Source organism: Schistocerca cancellata, chromosome 1 (assembly GCF_023864275.1).
Source record: "Schistocerca cancellata isolate TAMUIC-IGC-003103 chromosome 1, iqSchCanc2.1, whole genome shotgun sequence".
Lineage (NCBI taxonomy): Eukaryota > Metazoa > Arthropoda > Insecta > Orthoptera > Acrididae > Schistocerca > Schistocerca cancellata.
In genome coordinates this window covers 298,898,607-298,922,575 of record NC_064626.1, presented here as the reverse complement: position 1 = coordinate 298,922,575, position 23,969 = coordinate 298,898,607, and the positions used below count along the sequence as shown (strand labels likewise).

The window sequence follows — 23,969 nt, the reverse complement described above, 5'->3', positions numbered from 1 at the left end:
CAGATGCACCACACCCCTTGATCTTCCCTACTACAGTCCTTGCATGCTCATTCCATTTCATATCACTTTTCATCATTACACCTTGATATTTAATTGATGTGACTGTGCCCAGCAGCTCACTACTAATTCTGTATTAGAATATTATGGGTTTATTTTTCCTACTCACCTGTGTTAACTTACATTTTTCTACACTTGGAGCTAGCTGCCATGCATCAAGCAAACCAGAAATTTTGTCTAAGTCCTCTTGTATCCTTGTACAATCACACCTTCCCGTACACCACAGCACTGTCGGGAAACAGTGGCAGATTGCTGCCCACTCTCTCTGCCAGATCATTTATGTGTATAGAAAGTATCAGTGGTCCTGTCACTCTACCCTTGTGCAGTCCTGTCAATACCATTTTCTCTGATGAACACTTGTTATCGAAGACAATGTATTGGGTTCTGCTACTTGGGACATCTTTGAGCCACTCACTTATCTTGGAACATATTCCTTATGCTCGTACCTCCATTAACAGGCTGCAGTGGGACACCGTGTCAAACGCATTACAGGAATCTAGGAACAAGGAATCTGCCTGTTGCCTTCCATCCATAGTTCACAGGGTATCGTGTGAGTAAAGAGAAAGCTGAGTTTTGCTTGAGCAATCTTTCAGGACTGTGCTGATTTGTGGACAGAAGCTTTTATGTTTGAAGAAAATTTATTATATTCAAACTGAGAATATGTTCAAGAATTCTGAAGCAAACCAGTGTTAAGCACATATTGCTCTGTAATTTTGGGGGTTTGTTCTTTTACCCTTCTTATAAACAGGAATCACTTGTGCTTTTTTCTTGTCACATGGGATTAAGTAAGGGGCCAATTCCATATAGAGTCAGTTTTTTTTTCCATCAGAAAATCTCATTATTGTTCATAAGTCATTCAGATGTACAGTGCAGAAATACATTTATTTGTCTATATTTATTGGTAATAAATCATGTGTAGAATTTTTTACAGACAGATTATCAATATTTATTAATATTGCTTTCATCCAAGTATTATGATATTTCATTAAGGACTTAATGTTGTTTACCACTGTGTCATTTTTATCTCTGATATAACAAAACTTGTTTCTTTTGCAATGAGAATGTTACATGATGTAATAGACATGGACAGCCGAAAAATTGTGTACCATAGTTACTTCAAATCTGTCATCTGATATGGCATAATTTTTTAGGGTGATTCAAGTTATATGGTACAGATATTAAAACTTCGAAAAAGAATCATTAGGAAGGTGTGTGACGCACATCCAAGAACCTCATGTCACCCATTATTTAAAAAAACTATATATAGTATCTGTCCCATCTCTGTACATTTCCAAAGAATCTCACTTCAAACACACTTACAAACCTAGGCAAAAACAAAATTTTATGCTCCCTGCACACCGATTAAAGCTATACTCTATGGCTCCTCAATACATGAGCATGAAAATATACAATAAATTAAAGGGATATGATATTCTGAGCATGGAAATTGGTCATCTAAAGCATCTAAAGAAAAAAATTACATGAACTCTTAGTGAAAAAATGTTGTTATTCAGTGGAGGAGTTTATCAATGATGAGGTGATAATTTAAACAGGGCAACTAACATCTCTTGGAGGGAGATAGGACGGAGTTTTTGTACAAAAATGTAGAAGTATTGTACTGCTAGAAAATTGTTTGATAACTGTATTTGTTATTAATTTTAAGCTTGTAAACTAAATCCCTAAAATTATATATTAACATGTCTCCAGTACAACAGATCACATGATCTGAATATCGTATATTATGAGATGAAATAAATCAAATCAAATAATGTAGAAAAATGACTTCAGCTACTTACACTTTCTGCAATGGATTCACTTTTGTGATGGACACATTTGGTTGAAGCTATGGTGCAAATTGATTTCATCAACTATATTTCGCCCTTCGAGAACCATACATTTTTTTCCCAGGGAAGTAACAGTGACACTGTTTTATTGACAATGGCTCAGGAACTCTTTGGAGGTGTGGCTGGTGTTTATGCTCATTGAAATACTTCTAGGGAGCATCATATTTTTTAAAACACAATGTGTAACTTCTTATGAGTCTCGGGAACTGATTTAACTTCCTCTCATAAACTCAAGTACGTTCTCCCTAGTTAATTCATTGCCATTAATCATAACATTCCCATTTTACTATTGATGTATAATTTTGAATTCTGTAACAGTCAAGCAGAAGTAATTAGAAAGTACTGTGTGTTTTTGTAGTTCTGCAACAGCGAGAAAACCATATTGGATCTCAGTCACCTACAGGAGTTGTTCCCAATGAGAAGAATGATTGAGATTTCCACCAAATGTGAAATTAGATCTGTAATATAGTGTTTAGTGACAAAAAGTCTTGAAATTTTTGCTTTATGGTGAGTAAAGATGTTCTATGTTAGCAATGACATTTCTGTAAGAGTGGAAGCATGAGTGTTCATAGTGCTGACAGAAGTGGCTGTCTGTCCACAGCCAGAAACAAACTAATATGGAAAATTTATGGAAATGTTGTGGAAACTAGTTCGTCACAACTTATTACCTGTGGACAAATTTATATCGATAGCTTACACTGCTTTGCTTGAGATTGTGAATAAACAGCGTACAAGTTCTGAGCCCGTTTTATACAAAGGACATATTTCAGCTTGTTATGAGACTTGATGAATGCTTAAATCTCTATGGTAGCAGTTTGTAGAAGTAGTACAAAGAAGGTATAGTTGTAAGAATTGCCCAATAAATTTGTTTTAACTATTCCAGCATTTTATTTATAGCCTAACAGGTTGTTTTTCAGATAGCTCATTTAAACGTGAATTTTACATATTGTGATAGTTATGTGAGGGACTGTCTTTGTTGCTAAATGTTACAGGCTCTTCCACAGAAATTATGTGAAGGACTATCTTCATTGGTAAATGTTACAGGTTCTTCCACAGGAGAGACAGTTTGGTATGGTGGCTTTCATGAAGATGATGACCCTGCTTACTTGGGCACAGCAAGTGAGGGAGCAAATCCATTATCTCGCTTGTTGTTCCTATGGGTATCTCCATTGATAGATAAGGGATCACATGGACGACTAAAATCGACTGATGACTTATTTGATTTGCCATCATCATTGTCCCCAGCACTCCTTGGTGCTAATCTCAGAAATGCATTATCAGGTTGGTCTATAGTAACAATTGTAGAACTTAAAGGCTATTTTTATACATGAGATTGACTATTACAAAACCATAGCTTGTGACTAGATGTCGAAATTCACCAATAATGGACATGAATTAGATTTCATGTTAAATTAGAAGTCCTCTTTTCCCTGTGCGATTATTGGGGTGAGTTAGGAAGTTGAAAGACTTGTACCAGGCCATTGACCCACACAAAATTATTTTTATTATTGCTATTATTATTATTATTACTATTATTAATGATCATTTTGGAATGAGTTTCTTAAATATTATTTTATAGCGTACACACGTTAATAGTAATGGTTTTACAGTTTTGATTGGAACTTTTATTTATTTTTATTTAGCTCAGGATAAGATTCTGAGATGACATTTGAGTATATGTTGTGTCTTTCTGTACTGAGAATTCCAGTAATAATTTTTCAGTAGATTAGGTAAAACTGGCATTTATGAAAGGGTTGAAACAGTGACTGTTAACTTGTTCACCTTCCTAAAAATTCCCATGTCATGTTTAAAGATCAGCTGTGTGTGGCTGCTGTGAAGTATTTCTCACTATGGTGGTCACTATCTGATTTGTTAATGTTACTTATTTTTAATTTACCTATACCTATGTTGTACAATGTAATGATAAAACAGTGATTTCTACAAACACAGCCTTAGTTTTTGTAGATAAATGGTCACACTAGTATGTCGAAGATAATATAGATAGAATATAGATGGTGTTATGAATTGTGTTTGTGAGTTTACATCTTGTCCCATTTTCATTAATTATGAGTGTGGATTTAAATACAAAAATAATTTTGCACTTTTTCTTGTAGGTTTTATTAATACTCTTATTTTCTGATATAGTGTGTGTGATTTAAGTGTCATGAAGTCTTTTGTAAAAGTATTTGTGTGGAGACTAGCCATGTATGGATGTGAAACGTGGATGATAAATAGTTTAGGCAAGAAGAGAATAGAAGCTTTCGAAATATGGTGCTACAGAAGAATGCTGAAGATTAGATGGGTGGAGCATGTAACTAATGATGAGGTACTGAATAGAATTGGGTAGAAGAGGAATTTGTGGACCAACTTGACTAGAAGACAGATCGGTTGGTAGGATATGTTCTGAGACATCAAGTTAGTATTGGAGGGCAGCGTGGAGGGTAAAAATCATAGAGAGAGACCAAGAGATGAATACAGTAGCAGATTCAGAAGTATGTAGGGTGAAATTGTTACTTGGAGATGAAGAAGCTTGCACAGGATAGAGTAGCACAGAGAGCTGCATCAAACCAGTCTCTGGATTGAAGACCACAACAACAGCAACATGTGTATGAAGCAAACCACATAACAACAATTTATAACATTTTCCATGAGTTTATGTTGCTGTTGTGTGGTTTTATGCTACTTCATATTATTGAAACAAGTGGTTTGTTGCTAAGTTCAAACTTTTATCAAAATAAAATTTTCCATCATTTAATGTACATTTCTTACAAACATGTTGTACATGTTTTTTATGGGGGAAAAGTTACATCTAGTATAGACTAAATGTGGATTTGATGAAAATATTGCATTTTACCCTTCCAGTCTCATTAAGGGACAAATGTTAATTTGGAAGCCTGATGACATGCAACAGGCTCACAAAACCGGACAGCTCTTATGATCCATCAATACTCTGGGTGAACTACTCTAATAGGTACCGATTTCAAGCAAAATTAAATTGCTACATAAGGAAAATGAGTTGTGTCCACAGGAAAAAAACCAGTAATATTGATCAACCATATTGTGAAAAGGAAAAGTGCTTCTCACCGTATAGCAGAGATGCTGAGTCGCAGATACGGACAACAAAAAGACTGTCACAAATAATAGCTTTCAGCCAGTAGGACCTTCATCAAAAATTAGATGAAAAACACATACATACATGTGGATGTATGTACCGTCTATGCAACTAAATGAAGGCAGTTCATTTATTGCCATATGCGTTTTGCTTCTTTTGTTTGGGAAGCATCATCAGTGGCCTGAAACACATGTTTATTTTTATATGTTTGTCAGATGTATAAAAAGAAACATGTATGTCAGGCCACTGATGATGCTTCCCAAATAAAAGAAGTGAAACGCGTATGGCAATAAACAAACTGCCTTCATTTAGTTACATGGACGGAACATACCTCTACGAATTTAGAGCAACTAAGGGAAAGATTAAAACAGATTAAAATGACTATAATACAGCCATGTCGGGCATTTCCAGTCAAGTTATACAACAGGTTCAATAATATCCACCTCAGACTCCACAAGACTATCCAACACATTAAATTCAATCAGACCTGTAAAATAAATAATGTAATTCCTAGTTATATTAATGTAAAGGTCAGATACTACTCTTGGTAGCACAAAGAACAGAATCATTTGCAGAAAAGACTTGGTTAAAAGTGAAATCAAATCACTTTGTACAAAGAAATCTATACTTAATAGGATGTTATATGATGTACATCTCAAGTTATACGAAAAACTGAACACATTACAGCAAGAACACTGAAATTCACACAGAACAAACACAAATGAAAAATCAGAACACTCACTAACAAAAATAACTATAAAGAAAAGCATGACAAAGTAAAAACACACTCATCACCACAAATTTCACCGAAAATTAATAAATCTCACAGATAAAGAATTAACGGAGAAAGAAACACAGCTACTAGAGAAAGTGCTCAAACACAACATCAGTACAAAAATAGATAACCACTACATAGAAAACTTACTTGTAGAAACAGAAAACATCTCGACAGAGGAAGATAAAAAAGAAAATAACACTATAAATATTGGGCTAACATGAGAACTAGTGAAGAAAGAAATAAATAACATAATCACCATGTCAAAGAAAGAGTAAAACAGTAAACTTCAAACAGATAAAAACACCACCAAGAAATTAAAAGAAAAATTACAAGCTAACAACATCATAGTCACAAGAGCTGATAAAGGAAACAGCACAGTACGGATCAATAACGAACAATATACAGAAAAAACTAAAGATTTCATCTCTTCTAACAGTATCACAAAACTAAAATCTGATCCAACAGCACACTTCCAGACATACATAAAAAATAACCTCAAAGACATCAGACACACACATGTATACCTCAATACCCACTACAGACACAATAAAACTAATTTAAGCTGACATACAACAAACTACCTGCAGTCAATGTTAATAAAATGACTAAAACCCTCAAAGCAATCACATCCCAAAATTACTTCCAATTTGAGAAGGAATTTTACTTACAAGATGATAGGCTTCCAATGGGATCCCCAATTTCAGGAACACTGGCGAACATATTCATCAACCACACAGCAAACACTATCTTTGATACAGTCATCTCAAAGAAAGAATAAAAAATTGTTTATTGGTACAGATATGTGGATAGCATAATCTGCATGGTAGATGAACCAACAGAGAAAATTCATAAACTTCATACAGATATAAACAACATACATGAAGCTAATACGTTTCTTGGATATAACAATAAAGAGAGAGAACAGTGAACACACGTTTAACATCTTCAGAAGGGCAACAGCCTCAGACATAATTATAATTATAAATACTTCATCCAACCACCTGAAAAATCGAAAATTAGCAGCCGTACAACACATGTTACACAGACTGAATGACATCCCATTCATCAAAGAAAACTATGAAAAAGAATTACAAACTACAACACATAGCCACAAACAATGATTACAGCACCCACACACTACAAAAACTCAATCAAAAATTTAAAACACAACTAAAGAAAAATCAAAACAAGCAGAGAGAACAGAACCCCACAGACATTACAGCACACAAGGGAACACAAAACAATGGCACTCATGACATGAATAACAGAAAAAAATGGTACACTCTTACGTACAAACACAAAGCAACACACAAGATAGCAACTATACTAAAGAAGCAGGGATCACAAATAGCTTACAGAACAAGAAACACGCTCGAATCACATTTATGAACAACAGACAAACCACATAAATACCAAGGAGCAGGTATATACCAGCTAGAGTGCCAAGAATGTAAATCAGTATATCTGGGGATGATAAGCAGGATATAAAGAACATATGAGAAGTTGGAAATATGAAAATAGCCATTCCACCTTCGCCGAAACCTGATAAACCATGGACATGAGCCGTCCAACATGGAAAATGGCACGGCAGTTATCTAGTGAATAATCACAAAAAAAAGCTCCTGACACTGCAAGAAAACTTTCACACACAAAGAGCCATTGCAATGGAAAAGAAGGTACTCAACGATCAAATCCATATAAACGATAACTCTCTGATCATGCTAGCCACCAGAACAATAACAAACCAAAGTGTAACCAGGATAAATAATTAATGAATCTTCCTCCCCTCCCCCATACACATACAATAACACACATTTGATATTTGCTTAAAAAAAATATACACAGCAAAATACACACATACGTATATTTATTATTAAAAAAATTAAATAAATTAAAAATACATTTATATTAAAAAAAGATGCTGTGAGTTACCAACCAGGAAAGCACTGGTAGATAGACACAATAAAAACCACACAAACACACACACAACAGTTATGTGTGTGTGTTTTTTTTATTGTTTTTTATTGTGTCTATCTACCAGCACTTTCCCATTTGGTAACTCACAGCATCTTTTTTTAATATATTTTTCCCATGTGGAATGTTTCTTTCTATTATAATCATATCAAACACACACACACACACACACACACACACACACACACACACAACCCTTGTTTATTATTAAAAAAGATACATTTACACACAGCAAAGTACACACACAAAAACCCGTATTTATTATTAAATAAAAAAAAAAATTACCCAGAGCAAAATACACACAAATGCATATTTATTGTCAAAAAAAACTAAAATGCACTTACACACAGCAAAATACACTACACATCAGAAGCACACATATGTTTATCACCAAATGGAAAGTGAAACAGGCAATGTGGATGAAAGAACACCAGAAATTGGCCAGCTGGTGTATGAAAACTAACAAATAGATCTCCAGGGCCACACACATGTGTTAACAGTGCTGGAAATTGTAAGTGACACCAAATGATACATTTACAATACGGGACTTGTGCAACAGAAGTTGCTTCTAACCAAAAAAGCAAGAGAAAAACATGACAAAATGTAATTTAGCAGCATATTATATCTGTGACATAATACATTTATTGTATGTATAAAAAGAAACATGTATTTCAGGCCACTGACGATGCTCTCCAAATAAAAGAAGCAAAATGCTTATGGCAATAAACAAACTGCTTTCGTTCAGTGGCATAGATGGTACATATCTCCATGAATTTAGAGCATTTAAGGGAAAGACGGAAAACAGATAAAAATGACATACATACACTCTCACACAAACGCAACTCAGACACACTTGACTGCAGTCTCAAGCAATTGAGGCCCCTCTGCCTGAGTCTGCGGTCATGGGTGTGAGTTGTATTTGCATCAGTGTGTGTAAGTGAATTTCGTCTAATTTTCACGAAGATGTTACTCGCCGAAAGCTATTATTTGTGACAATTTTTTTGTTGTACCTATCTGTGACTCAGCATCTCTGCCATAAGGTGAGTAGCAACTTTCCTTTTTGCAGTATTGTTACCTTCCATCCTGGATTTTCCATTGTTTGAATTGTATTTAACTTTCCTCATCCTATCCTTCTCTGCCCCCTGAGGATGGTAATTCTGAAAGTTAGGAGAGTGTCACGTATTTGTTACTTACGTATTGTTCAGTACCACATAAACATAAACGCAAAAGCAACATTTAAGTGTTGCTGATATGAAGCTATCATTTGAAAACTTTGAAAAGTAATGCTTAGGACTTCTACATCTACATCTACATCCATACTCCGCAAGCCACCTGACGGTGTGTGGCGGAGGGTACCCTGAGTACCTCTATCGGTTCTCCCTTCTATTCCAGTTTCGTATTGTTCGCGGAAAGAAGAATTGTCGGTATGCTTCTATGTGGGCTCTAATCTCTCTGATTTTATCCTCATGGTCTCTTCGCAAGATATACGTAGGAGGGAGCAATATACTGCTTGACTCTTCGGAGAAGGTATGTTCTCGAAACTTTAACAAAAGCCCGTACCGAGCTACTGAGCATCTCTCCTGCAGAGTCTTCCACTGGAGTTTATCCATCATCTCCGTAACGCTTTCGTGATTACTAAATGATCCTGTAACGAAGCGCGCTGCTCTCCATTGGATCTTCTCTATCTCTTCTATCAACCCTATCTGGTACAGATCCCACACTGCTGAGCAGTATTCAAGCAGTGGGCAAACAAGTGTACTGTAACCTACTTCCTTTGTTTTCGGATTGCATTTCCTTAGGATTCTTCCAATGAATCTCAGTCTGGCATCTGATTTACCAACGATCAACTTTATATCATCATTCCATTTTAAATCACTCCTAATGCGTACTCCCAGATAATTTATGGAATTAACTGCTTCCAGTTGCTGACCTGCTATTTTGTAGCTAAATGATAAGGGATCTATCTTTCTATGTATTCGCAGCACATTACACTTGTCTACATTGAGATTCAATTGCCATTCCCTGCACCATGTGTCAATTTGCTGCAGATCCTCCTGCATTTCAGTACAATTTTCCATTGTTACAACCTCTCGATACACCACAGCATCATCTGCAAAAAGCTTCAGTGAACTTCCGATGTCATCCACCAGGTCATTTATGTATATTGTGAATAGCAACGGTCCTATGACACTCCCCTGCGGGACACGTGAAATCACTCTTACTTCGGAAGACTTCTCTCCATTGAGAATGACATGCTGCGTTCTGTTATCTAGGAACTCCTCAATCCAATCACACAATTGGTCTGATAGTCCATATGCTCTTACTTTGTTCATTAAACGACTGTGGGGAACTGTATTGAACACCTTGCGGAAGTCAAGAAACACGGCATCTACCTGTGAACCCGTGTCTATGGCCCTCTGAGTCTCGTGGACGAATAGCGCGAGCTGGGTTTCACACGACCGTCTTTTTCGAAACCCATGCTGATTCCTACAGAGTACGAGGGTTGCCCAGTAAATAATGCCCCATATTTTTTTTCTCCGAAATAAAAAATATTAGAAATGTGACACTTTAGGTGCGAGTTATTTGAAGTTTCCCGCGTGTGTACGCAAAGTTTCAATTTCCTCCGACAGAGAGCGGTGGTGTAGGAATGTTCTAAAATGGCGTCTGCAGGTGACATCCGTCATAAACAACGTGCAGTGATTGAATTTCTCGTAGCAGAGGAAGAAACCGTGGGCAATATTGATAAACGCTTGTGCAAAGTCTACGGAACATCTGCAGTCGATAGGAGTACTGTTGGTCGCTGGGCACAGAGGGTGAAAGCATCAGAGGGCGGTGCTGCGGAGCTCCGAGATTTGCCGCGGTCGGGAAGGCCTCCCATGGCTGTCACGCCTGACATGTTGCAGCGGGCTGATGTTCTCATTCGACGGGATTGACGCATTACGACTCGACAATTGGCACTGGAGTTGTCAGTAAGCAAAGGAAGTGTGGATGTGATTATCAATCAGCTTGGATACTCAAAAGTGTGTGCAAGATGGGTTCCTCGGTGTCTTACTGTCGATCACAAATCCCAAAGAAAAGACATTTCTTTCGATTTGTTGCGACGCTTTCACGTTGACGGGGAGGCCTTTTTGTCACGGATTGTGACAGTTGATGAAACTTGGGTGCATCATTTTGAGCCCGAAACAAAAAGACAATCGATGGAATGGCGTCATGCTTATTCTCCACAGAAGAAAAAATTCAAAACAGTTCCTTCAGCCGGAAAAGTCATGATGATTGTGTTTTGGGATTGCGAGGGCGTAATTCTCATTGATGTGATGCCAAAAGGCAGTACCATAAATTCAGAGGCTTATGTCAAAACATTAGACAAACTTAAGCAGCGCTTCCGGCGCCTTAGGCGTCATGTTAACCCACAGGATGTTTTGATTCAGCATGATAACGCTCGTCCTCACACAAGTTTGAGGACTTGTGAACACATCGCGAAACTGGGTTGGATAGTGTTACCCATCCACCCTACAGCCCCGATTTGGCTCCTTCAGACTTTCACTTGTTTGGGCCAATGAAGAATTTCATTCGTGGAAGACGTTTTGCCGATGACGAAGAAGTGATTCACGAAGTGACAACCTGGCTCCGTAGGCAGAGTACAGATTTTTACCGGCAGGGAATACACGCTCTTGTGTCTCGCTGGAAAAAGGCCGTCGAACTTGAAGGAGATTATGTGGAAAAATAAAGCAAGTAGACAAAACATCAGTCTTTCACATATGTAAATTTGATTGTTGTGGAATAAATACTTCTGGAGAAAAAAAATATGGGGCATTATTTACTGGGCAACCCTCATAGATTTCTAGTCTCCAGAAAAGTCATTATGCTCGAACATAATACGTGTTCCAAAATTCTACAACTGATCGACATTAGAGATATAGATCTATAGTTCTGCACATCTGTTCAACTTCCTTCACATTCAATCCAGCATAATTAAATTTTTAGCCAGACTGAAGTTTTAATTCAATGAGTGTGGAAAGGTGTGACCTATGAAATCATTAACAATAATTAGCTTTCTAATTATGTTATGTTGCATTTTCTAGAATTAGTTGACACTTTTCCACCTAAGGACTCGTTTCAACAATTTACAGTTTACCGACAGATAAAAGTATACTAATTTGTAATTTGAATTTTCTTGGGTTCCTCTTACTTTTCATGATGAACTGTTTTGGTGTAGATTGAGTTTTTATGTTATAAAGTGTGGCTTAGTTGCTGTTTTATTATTAGTAAATTATTGTAGACAAAATAATGAAATCAGTGAAAATAAACTTCTAGATGGAGCAAGTCTGATGCGAGCACTTCACCGTCAGTTTGGTGTTGTGTTCTACAGTGTTGGTATACTGAAGCTGGCAGCTGATGTATGTGGATTTGCTGGCCCATTGCTGCTGAATGGTCTTGTGAAATATGTGGAGACTGGTGATGAAAATCGGCCATCAGAAGGATATGTCTATGCTTTGGGACTTTGCTTGTCAACACTTTGTGGTATCTAAACAATTTAATTAGTGCCATTATACAATATCTTATTACTTTTCTTTGCACCATTTTTTGTTGTAATGCTCTATTTTGTAAAAACCGTTATTTTCAAAATAATTCTTTGAAAATTGATATTTTTTATGATATCTCAATGAAAGCAGGTGATAGGATTTGATGAAGGGGAACGGAGATGTGTGGAACTTTCAGTTTTTAATTTTGGTTATTAACAAATCAGCTTTTGTGTATTACAACTTGTCATAATATGTGTAGTATTATGCAAGCCTTCTGAGTCTGATGAAAACTTTTGCATGCTCGAGGTATTTTTTTCAGTGTTAAGATAAAGACATTGCTGTTATGAAACCAGAGCCTTTTTGTTGACTCACCTATAAGTTTATATTGGTATAGATTAATCATTACATAAAAACACGCGTACTTCTGCCCTCCTTTTATTATAATCTATTATTTGCTCCCAGAATAGACTTTTAACAATGAATTCATAATACTATCTTGTCTGCCAGGCTGTCTGAGATATCTGGCAGTAGCAGATCTACTGTATCAGTAATAGATCATGCATGGAAGCTATTGAAACTTTGATAACTTTTGAACGTAATATGATTTTGAGCTGTAATCTCAGCATAGCATAAGTTTCAGTGTTGTTTGTTATAAGTAATGGACTGAGAAAGTCTCGTAGTTCTGCTTAATGTGATAGTACCACCAGGCCGTACCTGAGGAAAGACAAACGTTGTCTGTATGGTGCAAGAAGAATCAACTGCATTGATCCACTAAGTGCTGCATATCTAGTAGAACAATACATAGCAGTGCACAGAGGCTTATATTCAGCTGCTCGATCATGTTACTGGACTCATATTCTGGAGTATTGGGATTCAAATCTATATCCACTCATCAATATTTAATTTTCAATGTTTCCGGAAATTGCTACGGTAAATACTTACCGTGAAAAGGACACTGCTTCTTTCCTTCCTCATCCTTGTCCAATCCAAGCTTGTATTCATTTCTTGTCCTCAGTGGGATAAAAAATTGTAATCCTCCTTCCCTTCCTTGCTGATGCAGAACAGATACAGTTACAATGTTACGAAGTGCTGTAGTTACATGCTGAAAATTGTCAGCTAACAAAAAGAGAGCTTCAGTGCACAAATAGTGTGACACATAATGAACAAAGAATACAAACATGGTGTAAGCACCAGCATGTTTAAACTAAATCCTAAGCATGTGCTGCTTAATAGAGTGCATGATCTTCTCTAATTTTAAATTATAAGCTTGGAGGTATGTGGGAAGTGTCAACTTTTAAATATTACATTGTCTTCTGATCATTACTTTATATTGTTCACTAAAGTGGGTGTAATATACTGTCTAATCATTACAATTAGAACACTGCTACATATGAGAAGAGGAGCAATTGTATTGAAACTAGCTGCAATATTGCAGAGAAAGTCTGTTGCTATTTTATATAATAGTTACGTAAGTATGAAATTGTCAGATCAGGTTGAACAAGAGATTACATTCTTTCTAAAATTGCATTACTACAGTCAAATGCTTTAGCCAATAATTTGTGGCCAACATATTGCTGTTGGCTACCACAAATAGGAACTTAAATTAGGAGGCAGACAATGCAGCAGATTGCTTGTCATTTCAGTGCCAGAAAACAGCAAGATCTAAATAGCTGTATCATATTGTCACAATTGGTTACAAGAATCACAGTCTCATGTGGACAGCAAAGTACACTGAGATTATACAGATAATGAATCACTGTTATTGGAGGTTGTCCATATTGTAGTGAAATAATTTGTCAATTATGGTTTATTCATCTCATGATGTACATTTTCAGTCCATGTAGTTTGTGTACAGTAGACACATCAAAAATTTCTGTCATAGTTACAACAATTTTTACAGTAATAAATAATAATGTAATACCAAATTTATATTTCTTTGAATAACTGTGCATACTTAATATGACATGTAAAAAGTTATAACCAGCTCAAACTACCAGTTTTCCCTACGTGAACTCTTCACCAAAATAACAGCATTTCAGTATCAATGGCTCATATAACTTTCTTTGCAGTGGAAATAATTTTATCTGGATTAACATCTTCCCTTTTAATTTTTTACATATTTTCATTCCCATGGATTGAGGTACCTGGGCACACAGTTTGAGACAGTAGGTGGAAACGTAGAAGTTTCTTTGTTTCTTGTGTCATGTGTGAATAAAATAGTTTCTCTGAAATAATTCCTAATTTGGTATATAAAAATGTAATAATGTCATTAAACAAACAATCCTTTCGGAGGAACATCAACAGCTTAGCCTTATAGAAGAGGTTGAAAATATCGCTTCAGTTGTAAGGTTCTTTTTATTTAAAACATGACAGGTTTTGGGCTCTTATATACCCATCATAAGGTGTTATAACTTTGTGCTGTGACCTTGAACACTGTGGTGGACGAGTACATGATGCGTTGTATCACTAGCTAGTGCAGAGCACAGCACTCTTTGATTGCTGGTGCTACACCGTGTCCTGTACTCATCTACCATGGCACTTGGGTTCCATGGCACTTGGGTTCTTAGCACAAAGCTGTAATACCTGCTGATGGGCATGTAAGAGCCCGAAAGTGGTCATCTTTTAAATAAAAAGTACCTAATAACTGAATGGGTATTTTCAGCCCGTGCTAATCTCATAAAAATATAGGGATAGGAGAGTTAATATTTAAAGTTTTCTGTATCATGAATGACATGGTTCCTTATGATGTACAGTGCACATATTCCAAGTTATGTTTCTCTGTACCTTTAATATCCACACTGTGTTAGCTAAGTTCCCACAAAAACACAACACCTTTCCTAATAATAGATTCAGAGTAACTTGTTGCAATGACAGTTACTGAGAGCTGTATTATATGCCTAAAATTGCCAGTCTCTTCAAAGGGGCATCAAACTATTAAGCTATACTAAATTCAATACAAGTCACAACACACACAGTTTGGCTCATCTGAATGTGAATTACACAAGTCCAGTAATTGTCATGTATATGTGAGGACCAAACAAGAGAGTTGAGTTGATCACTTTCGACACAAAAGTCCAGACTAGGAGAGTTAGGTGATCACTTAGAAGCAAAATCCCAAAGTGAATAGTTGTTGACAGGTAGACCTTGATGGTTATTCAATGGCTTCCTGATAACCATGGATTGGCTGCTTGCAGAACTCAGAGGTAACTTGCTGAAATCGAGCTGTAACCAGGACTGACTCTGCAACCAGAACTGCTGATTTTGAGCTGTGCTGCTTCCTAAATACTGGCTGAGTGGAAGGTTACATGTTCTACTTTTTTTCAGACATGTAATTGACATAGGGAAGTAGTGTGGTGACTGATGCCACCTGTGGCAACATTGGTGTGCTGATCTGAGTAGAGCCTTCCAAAAAGCATACTATGAACATCTTGTTAGTTTGATATTGACATCTGCTGAATAGATAACCTGCCAGACCTGGTTGTATTGTGGGATGTCATATGCCACAGGATAATGCTTATGGAAGCCCAAAAACATGTTATTTTGTCTTTGTTTTGACAATTAGAGCTGTTGAAAGTAAAATTATTTCTTTATGAGAAGTAATGAATACAAATCCAGCCGGGATTTTCCACAGTGTAGATTTTGATTGAAATTCAAATTTTAAAGCACCTTCCACTTATAATGTGAGAATTATGAATGCAAGGAAGCAGGAATAGTAGCAGATCCTGTAAATGAACTTATCTTGTGGGAACGGAAACAATAATTCCATGAGAAATGAAGGGGAAAAAAAGAGACAACAATATTATGATACAGGTAGAGAAAGAAAGGAATGGGCTACTATGAACTGTTGCTTAAGAAAATTTCACAAAGTTCTGCTTATATCTAGTATCTTCGGTACACCAGGTTTTATTTCCTAGACCTCTTGGGTGGTTGTGTATTCTGCATTGTTAATGACCTGTAAATTTCCTTTCTAAACTTACCACCATTCTTCTCTTTTTACCTTCTGTTTTTCCCTCCATAACTCCCAGTGAAGGAAATACAGATTGTAAATTCCTAAGGTTAATATTCTATAATTACTAGGATTACGCCCATTGATGAGCTGTGAGTGAGTATTTGCTCTTGTATTATTTTAATGTATTTTGAGTGTGTGCTGAAAAATAATGCCTCTGAATTTTTTGTTCTGTTATCAATATCAGTTGAGGTATTACATGTCATGCATATTATTCGGTCAACTTCCCTGCTTTGCTGACAAAAGTTGCAACACTCTGCCACTAGAAGGCTCTGAATCGTACCATGTAACATGGTTGTGTGAAATGTAACTATATCATTACACGAGAAAACATGTACTGGAATCGAGTTTCTAACTGTCCACACATGGAGCATGCTCTCCTTCAGCATGACAATGCCAGACCAGTCACAAGCGTTCCAACATCTGCAGTGATCCAGTTGCTTGAGTTCACAGTCATCAATCATCCACCATACAGTCCCAACTTGGTCTCGGACAATTTTCATCTGTTTCCAAAACTGAAAGAACACCTTTGAGGACTTCACTGTGATATGGATGAAGTAGTGCAAGCAAATGTAAGCTTGTGGCTCCATCAACAAAGTCAGACATTTTATAACAACGGTATCAACAAACTGCTCTCTCGTTAGAAGTGAGTTTGTTGCCAGGGTGACCATGTTGAGAAATAAATACAGTAATGGAAAATCTAGGATGGAATGTAACAATATTATGAAAAGGATAGTTGCTACTCACCATATAGTTTAGATGCTGATTCAAGATAGGCACAACAAAAAGATTGTCAGAAAATGAGCTTTCGGCCACAAGGTCTTCATTCGAGATAGAACACACTCACACTAATGCAAATGCAACTGATGGCAGTCTCTGCCTGCTGAGGCCCCACTGCTTTTAGACTGCAGTCATGTGTGTGTGAGTGTGTGTATGTATCTTCTGTGTCCTATGAAGGCCTTGTTGCCTGGAAGCTCATTTTCTGACAGTCTTTCTTTTGTGCCTATCTGTGACTCAGCATCTCCACTATATGGTGAGTGACAACTATCCTTTTTGTAACACTGTTGGGAAATAAATACGGAGATGTGAAAAATAAAGATGTATAATGTTAATAAAATTTGTTTTGTGTAAAAAGCATTAACAGTTTTCACATAAAAATGTGAGAGGCATTATTTATCAGCAAGCCCATGTATTATTAAATATTTCCATCTTGTAAGATGTCTAATAATGCTTCAGTCTGTTCTTTTGACAGGTGCTTTGTTCTCAACTCATTTCACATACCTTGTGGCTCTGGTTGGTTTACAACTTCGTGGAGCTCTCATTTCAATGGTCTACAGAAAGGCCATGTCTGTTCCTGGGCCTGCTCTCTCTTCATTTTCGTAAGTTCCTTTACAATTTATTGTTAGTGGTGGAGAAGTTGCATCATTCGAAAACTGAAATTAGAAGCATTTACTGCATGTGTGAAACTACTTTTTTTAAAAAACTTAAAGATATTTGCTCTGTCAATGTTGTGGTTACTTTAATTATTTATTATTACTAGAAACCACTATTGTTTGAGGAGGAGGCTTTAAATGACATTAATTCCAGTCGCTGCCTGTTCTGATAAGTCGTAGTGGCCCCTTGCCTATAGAATTGGGACAGAGTCATACACTTAAATCAACAGAAAACAGTGAGACATTCAACTTGTGGTTAATGTGTCACATATACACATCAATTTCGCCCGTACATGAGTCACTAAAAGAGTTTTGAGAAAGGTTATGTTATTTCATTTTCTGTAATTGCAGTTGGCTTTCATGATTGACCACTGCTAATTTTAATTTGCTTGACTTATTAGTATTACTTGAAGGATTGTGATAATTTTTGTCCTTGTGGCATTAACGCACAACTATTGTGAAGCTTGGGAGGAAGCACTTCTGATCAACGATTCTGTATGATTTCAAAAGCAAATTAAATGACTCTGGAACTTCCCACACAACAGCTGATTGGCAACTTTTGAAATTTTGAACTCTGTAACTACAGTGGAAAATGAGGAGTGGATATTAGGCTGCTCCAGTGATGGTGGGAAACATTGCTACTATTGTTCTAAAAAGTGGGAGGATTGTTTTTTAAAATGTCCAGCTGGTGCTTCATTTGATTTGTCACACATGTCTGAAACTCTGTAGGACTGACTTTGAGATAGTAATGTACTTAATTCATTAGATAATAAATTAGAGGCTACTGGCAGTTTCTGTGGCCTGTGAAAAGCCTTTGACTGTGACAATCACAGTATTCTCTTAAGTAAATTAGAATATTATTGTGTCACTGGCAGTGCTGCAAAATGGTTTGAGTCTTATCTAACTAACAAGAAACAAATGGTGCCATTGCAAAATACTTGTGAAGTAACAAGCAATCGGTCTGCATCTGATTGGGATTTAATGACATGGTGATTTTCCTCTAGATTCCATCTTGGGTCCATTGCCTTTTGTGTGTACATTAATGATTTCTCATCTGTTACATTGCCAGAAGCTAAGTTTGTTTTGTTTGCAGGTGATAGAAACAATGTAGTAAATAACAAGTCATGTATGGATTTAGAAATAGCTGCTAATCAAATTTTCACTGACATTAATAAATGGTTTAAAGCTAATTCACTGTCATTAAACTTTGAAAAGACTTACTATATGCAGTTCAGAACATGTAAGAAATTTCCTTCCAGTATGTGTATAACATATGAAGACCTGCAGATAGAAGAGATTGACAGTGTTAAATTCCTGGGATTGCAACTTGATAATAAATTCAGTGGAGAAGGGCATACCATAGAATTACTGAAATGCCTAATCAAATCTGTATTTACAACGCAAATGATGTCAGATGTAGGGGATAAAATGTACAAAAAAACTTGCATACTTTTCTTACTTTCATTCTATTATGTCATATGGGATCATATTCTGTGGTATCTTATCAATCCGAGCAAAAGTTTTTAGAGTGCAAAAGCATGTAATAAGACTCATTTGTGGTGTAAAGTCATGAATCTCATATAGAAACATGTTCAAGGAACTGGGTATTCTAACCACTACTTCTCAATGTATTTACTCCTTAATGAAATTTGTTGCAAATAATATGTCTCTGTTTCCAACCAATAGTTCAATACATAGTATCAATACTAGCAATAAGAATGATCTATGTAAAGACCTAAAATCACTTACCTTGATCCAAAAAGGGGTCTAATATTCAGGACTACACATTTTTAACACACTGCCAGCAACCATTTAAAACTTCATTTCAGATAAAGCACGGGTTAAACAGAATTTGAGAGATGTTTTGTTAGGCAACTCCTTCCTCTTGTAGATGAATATCTTAACAGGAACTGTTAGACCAAATTAAGTAAAGATGTCAGTTAGATTTCAGTTTTGACAGTGTGGGTCACAACAGTCAAGGTTAGGTATTTTATGTATGATAAATTTATTAAAAGTGTGTAACTATCTTCCTCTCTTGCAGTGTATTAATTCTGTAAATATTAGCAGTTTCATTTTACTGTGATGTATTCACATATGTTTACAATCTCCTGGCAGATGATTAGGGAAGTGAGTATTATGTTCAAACATTCTATGTTTTTATGTTGTACTTCCTGATATGTTCCACATCCATGAGAATCATCTCATTTTCGGGCCTATGGAATGAAAACTGAATCTAATATAATCTCTAATCTGATGAACTACTCAGTCTTTTATACAGGGTGTTACAAAAAGGTACGGCCAAACTTTCAGAAAACATTCCTCACACACAAATAAAGAAAAGATGTTATGTGGACATGTGGCCGGAAACGCTTAATTTCCATGTTAGAGCTCATTTTAGTTTTGTTCTTCCACCTACGCTCAATGGAGCACGTTATCATGATTTCATACGGGATACTCTACCTGTGCTGCTAGAACATGTCCCTTTACAAGTACGACACAACATGTGGTTCATGCACGATGGAGCTCCTGCACATTTCAGTCAAAGTGTTCGTACGCTTCTCAACAACAGATTCAGTGACCGATGGATTGGTAGAGGCAGACCAATTCCATTGCTTCCAATCCCTCCTGACCTCAACCCTCTTGACTTTCTTTTATGGGAGCATTTGAAAGCTCTTGTCTACGCAACCCCGGTACCAAATGTAGAGACTCTTCATGCTCGTATTGTGGACGGCTGTGATACAATACGCCATTCTCCAGGGCTGCATCAGCGCATCAGGGATTCCTTGCGACGGAGGGTGGATGCATGTATCCTCGCTAACGGAGGACATTTTGAACATTTCCTGTCACAAAGTGTTTGAAGTCACACTGGTACGTTCTGTTGCTGTGTGTTTCCATTCCATGGTTAATTTGATTTGAAGAGAAGTTATAAAATGAGCTCTAACATGGAAAGTAAGCGATTCCGGACACATGTCCACATAACATATTTTCCTTCTTTGTGTGTGAGGAATGTTTCCTGAAAGTTTGGCCGTACCTTTTTGTAACACCCTGTATATGAGCAAAAGATCATTTGCCTCAGAGATCTTCTAGACACATTACACAAAGTTAATTCTAGTTTTGACATTGTTACTAATTATTTACATTTTAATTCAGAATATAAATATCTGTCAAAAATAAGGATTTTTCTTGTTTAACATCCACCAACAAAAGTGAAACAATCCAGAAGTGTCAGCAAGAACATAATGATAACTTTCTCCTCAAAAAGCAATTATGTTAGAACTGTACCTCTGGAGGGAAAAAAAGGAGAACTACATCTTTTTGTAGTTATTGAAAAACTTCAGGAAAGGCAAACAAGGACAGGACTGTGGAGTATCGTCCTGCACCATGACAGTGCATCTGCATATGCAACCAGCTTCACGATTCTGTTCTTAGAGCTTAAATCACAAGAAATACCAAGTGTAAATTACAGCTAAGAAGGCTTAACCTTACCACTCGACCTTACTATAGATTGTAGACTGTATTTTATTGATCATGTTGTCTACAAAAGCAGCTTATGTGTAGACATTGGGCAAGTTAATTTATAAGTATGCAGGCAAAAGTGATTTCTTTTCATACTTATTTAAGACTGCAATAATACACTTCATACATTAAGTATTTATATAGTACACTTCATAAACATAAATATTCTTGAGTGGAGTAAAAACTGTGATGCTGTAAATATGGCTTTAGAGATTTTCAGAGATGTTGATATTGGTAATTACTCTTATGTTTTCAGGAAGTTCGCTATAAAGCTTAATTCCCATGTGGAAAGAATGGTTTTGGCACAGGGATGTTTTGATTGGGGTTGCATGTACTTTTTTGTTTTCTCTGGAAAAGTGATAATGAGTATCTCAGTTTTTTTGTAATCTAAAGAATATAAGAGTACCATAATGTAGGTTTGCGATAGAGGAGGAATACCGGAGATCTTAAACAGAGGCTTACATGAGTCTCTAGGTATCCATCCAGACATGATTCTAATGTTCCTTTTCTGCAGTTTGAAAGTACTATAGCTACTTTTGAGTTTCCGCAGAGAGTTACACCATATTTAATGTGAGAATGAAAACAGGCATGATAGGTATTCATTACTGTTTTCTCACTACAGAAGGATTTTATTGAACAAAGAGGGTAGCATATCTTGCTCAGTTTTGCAGTAAGGCATTGAAGGTATTCATTACTGTTTTCTCACTACAGAAGGATTTTAGTGAACAAAGAGGGTAGCATATCTTGCTCAGTTTTGCAATAAGGCATTCAGTATCTTCATGTAGTGTTGATCTGGCTCCATACATTTATTTCCTGTTGGCTGCAGTGAAAAATTGTAAGTGTGGGAAAAAATGTTCAACAGCTCTAAACAAGCTTTTAATACTTATGACTGTGAGCCTACTACACTTGATGGAAATTAGTGGATAACGGTTTCAAAAGCTGGTTTATAGAGTTTCAGAACAGATTTTTGAGAAAATACTGTGGTAAAATTGTTTGATGTTTTTTAATCTTGAAACTTCTGTAATGAACATTATGTTCCAATTCTATCTGATAGTAGTGGAGACATTTGGTGTCATGTATAAGTGTGGGAGAATGTACATACTGCGCGACACATGTTTGTGTGTGCAGGCTGGAAAGGAGTTATGAGCACAAGGCAGACGTGACGGTCGAATGGCATCGACAGGTGTTTGCCACTCGTGCTACAGAAGCCATATTGGAAGAACAAGGAGTGGTTATTTATCTTAAGGTGTTTTATATCGTTGACTATTGTAACAAGAAAAAAAGAACAGTTGAAACGTTGTTAATTGTAATTCACGTATTGGACTCGCTAGAGGCAAGAGGGGTTCATAAATCATGTGGTTGTTAAACCAACTTTATTACAGATGTATTTTATCTAGTCTAACGCGAGACGAATTGGTTGACTTGTATACATTCAATTATTGATGTGAGAAATGGTTAATATATTATTTGTGGAAGTTGAAATATACCAAGACTGAACTAAAAGTATTCTTTGAGTTCTACATTATTTCAAAAGTAGGAGAACAAGATTGGCTGTGTGTACCAAGTAGGTCAACCTATGGGAGAGGGGTGTGAATTTTGCAATTCAACTTCACATCGCTTCAGGTCATCTACAGCATTAGAACTTGGCGACCGTCACATATGTCTCCCAGGGACGTTAACATTCTGTGTTAACAGGCGGAGTGACGACCGTTGGATCCCGAGTTGTTTTTGGTGTTTATTCTCTAATAAAATTTTCCTGCAGTGAATTCCTCCAACTTCTTACTCTATTCTATCATCCCCGCTTACAGTTTGTTAGAGAAACATCCCAGTGAGGAATTGTGATTACGTCACCCAAAACTGCTCCTGGTAGGTGACTGCATTGTCCTCGGTTGTTAGAGAGTTGTGACCGCTAGGAGTTTGACTCCATCATCCTCGGTTGTTAGAGAGTTGTGCCTGCTAGGAATTTTGATTGTCTTGTCCTCAATTATTCCAGGGGTGCCCCTACCTGTCTTCATGACTCGTCCTGTCTTATCCAGACTTATTCTGTTGTGCTAGGAGGTGACACGAGATGGGAATTGGTGTGCACATTACCCCTGAGATAAGATCTGCTTAGCCAACCAGTCTCTCTCGCTCTTGATGTATAGTTAGATTTTATTTTTGCCTGAATTATTCTTTGTAAGTAATAGATTCACCAGCTTCTGTGCAGATCCGTGGACAGAAGTCTCAGTGAAGTCAATGTCAGTAAATCTGGCGAAGAGTTCTCGGGCTTCGCCACCTGGCTGGAAGCCCGAGAACTCTTAGCCAGCTGTATATGCCGGGAAAGCATACATTCACGTCAGTAAATCTGTTAATATGAATGATTCCAAAAAGTAGTTTTCTTGAAACCTGCCTAGTAATCCTAGTCCTAACTAAATAGGGAGAACCATACCTGGCACATAACTTTTGAAATAATTTCCAAATTTGTGAGAATACCATTCTCACACTGAATGTAAGATAATAGAGTTAAAGGCATTGAAGCATAATTTTCTTAGTAAATTGAATGGAATATTATATTTGTGGAAAAACATAATATTATACTGCTAGTTAAATGACTGTGATAATGGAATATATAATTTTATACTTGGTACAGAATATTTTATACCTTTTATGGGATGTGACGTAGATGGAAGGGTTTGTATTGATTTTTTGAGGGGGTGGGTAGTAAAGGTAAAAGCATGATTAACGGT

At 36.6% G+C, this 23,969-nt stretch overlaps 1 protein-coding gene across 4 annotated transcripts in view; it reads left to right on the top strand.

Moving 5' to 3' along the window:
- Nucleotides 1-23,969, top strand: part of LOC126171916 (ATP-binding cassette sub-family C member 10) — a 395,604-nt gene that overhangs the window by 104,738 nt on the left and 266,897 nt on the right. For all 4 annotated transcript variants that reach the window (XM_049920838.1, XM_049920835.1, XM_049920836.1 and 1 more), the window contains 3 exons: nucleotides 2,946-3,182; nucleotides 12,080-12,286; nucleotides 17,547-17,673. In XM_049920838.1, coding sequence (XP_049776795.1) covers nucleotides 2,946-3,182; nucleotides 12,080-12,286; nucleotides 17,547-17,673 — 571 coding nt within the window. The remainder of the gene's footprint in view (nucleotides 1-2,945; nucleotides 3,183-12,079; nucleotides 12,287-17,546; nucleotides 17,674-23,969) is intronic.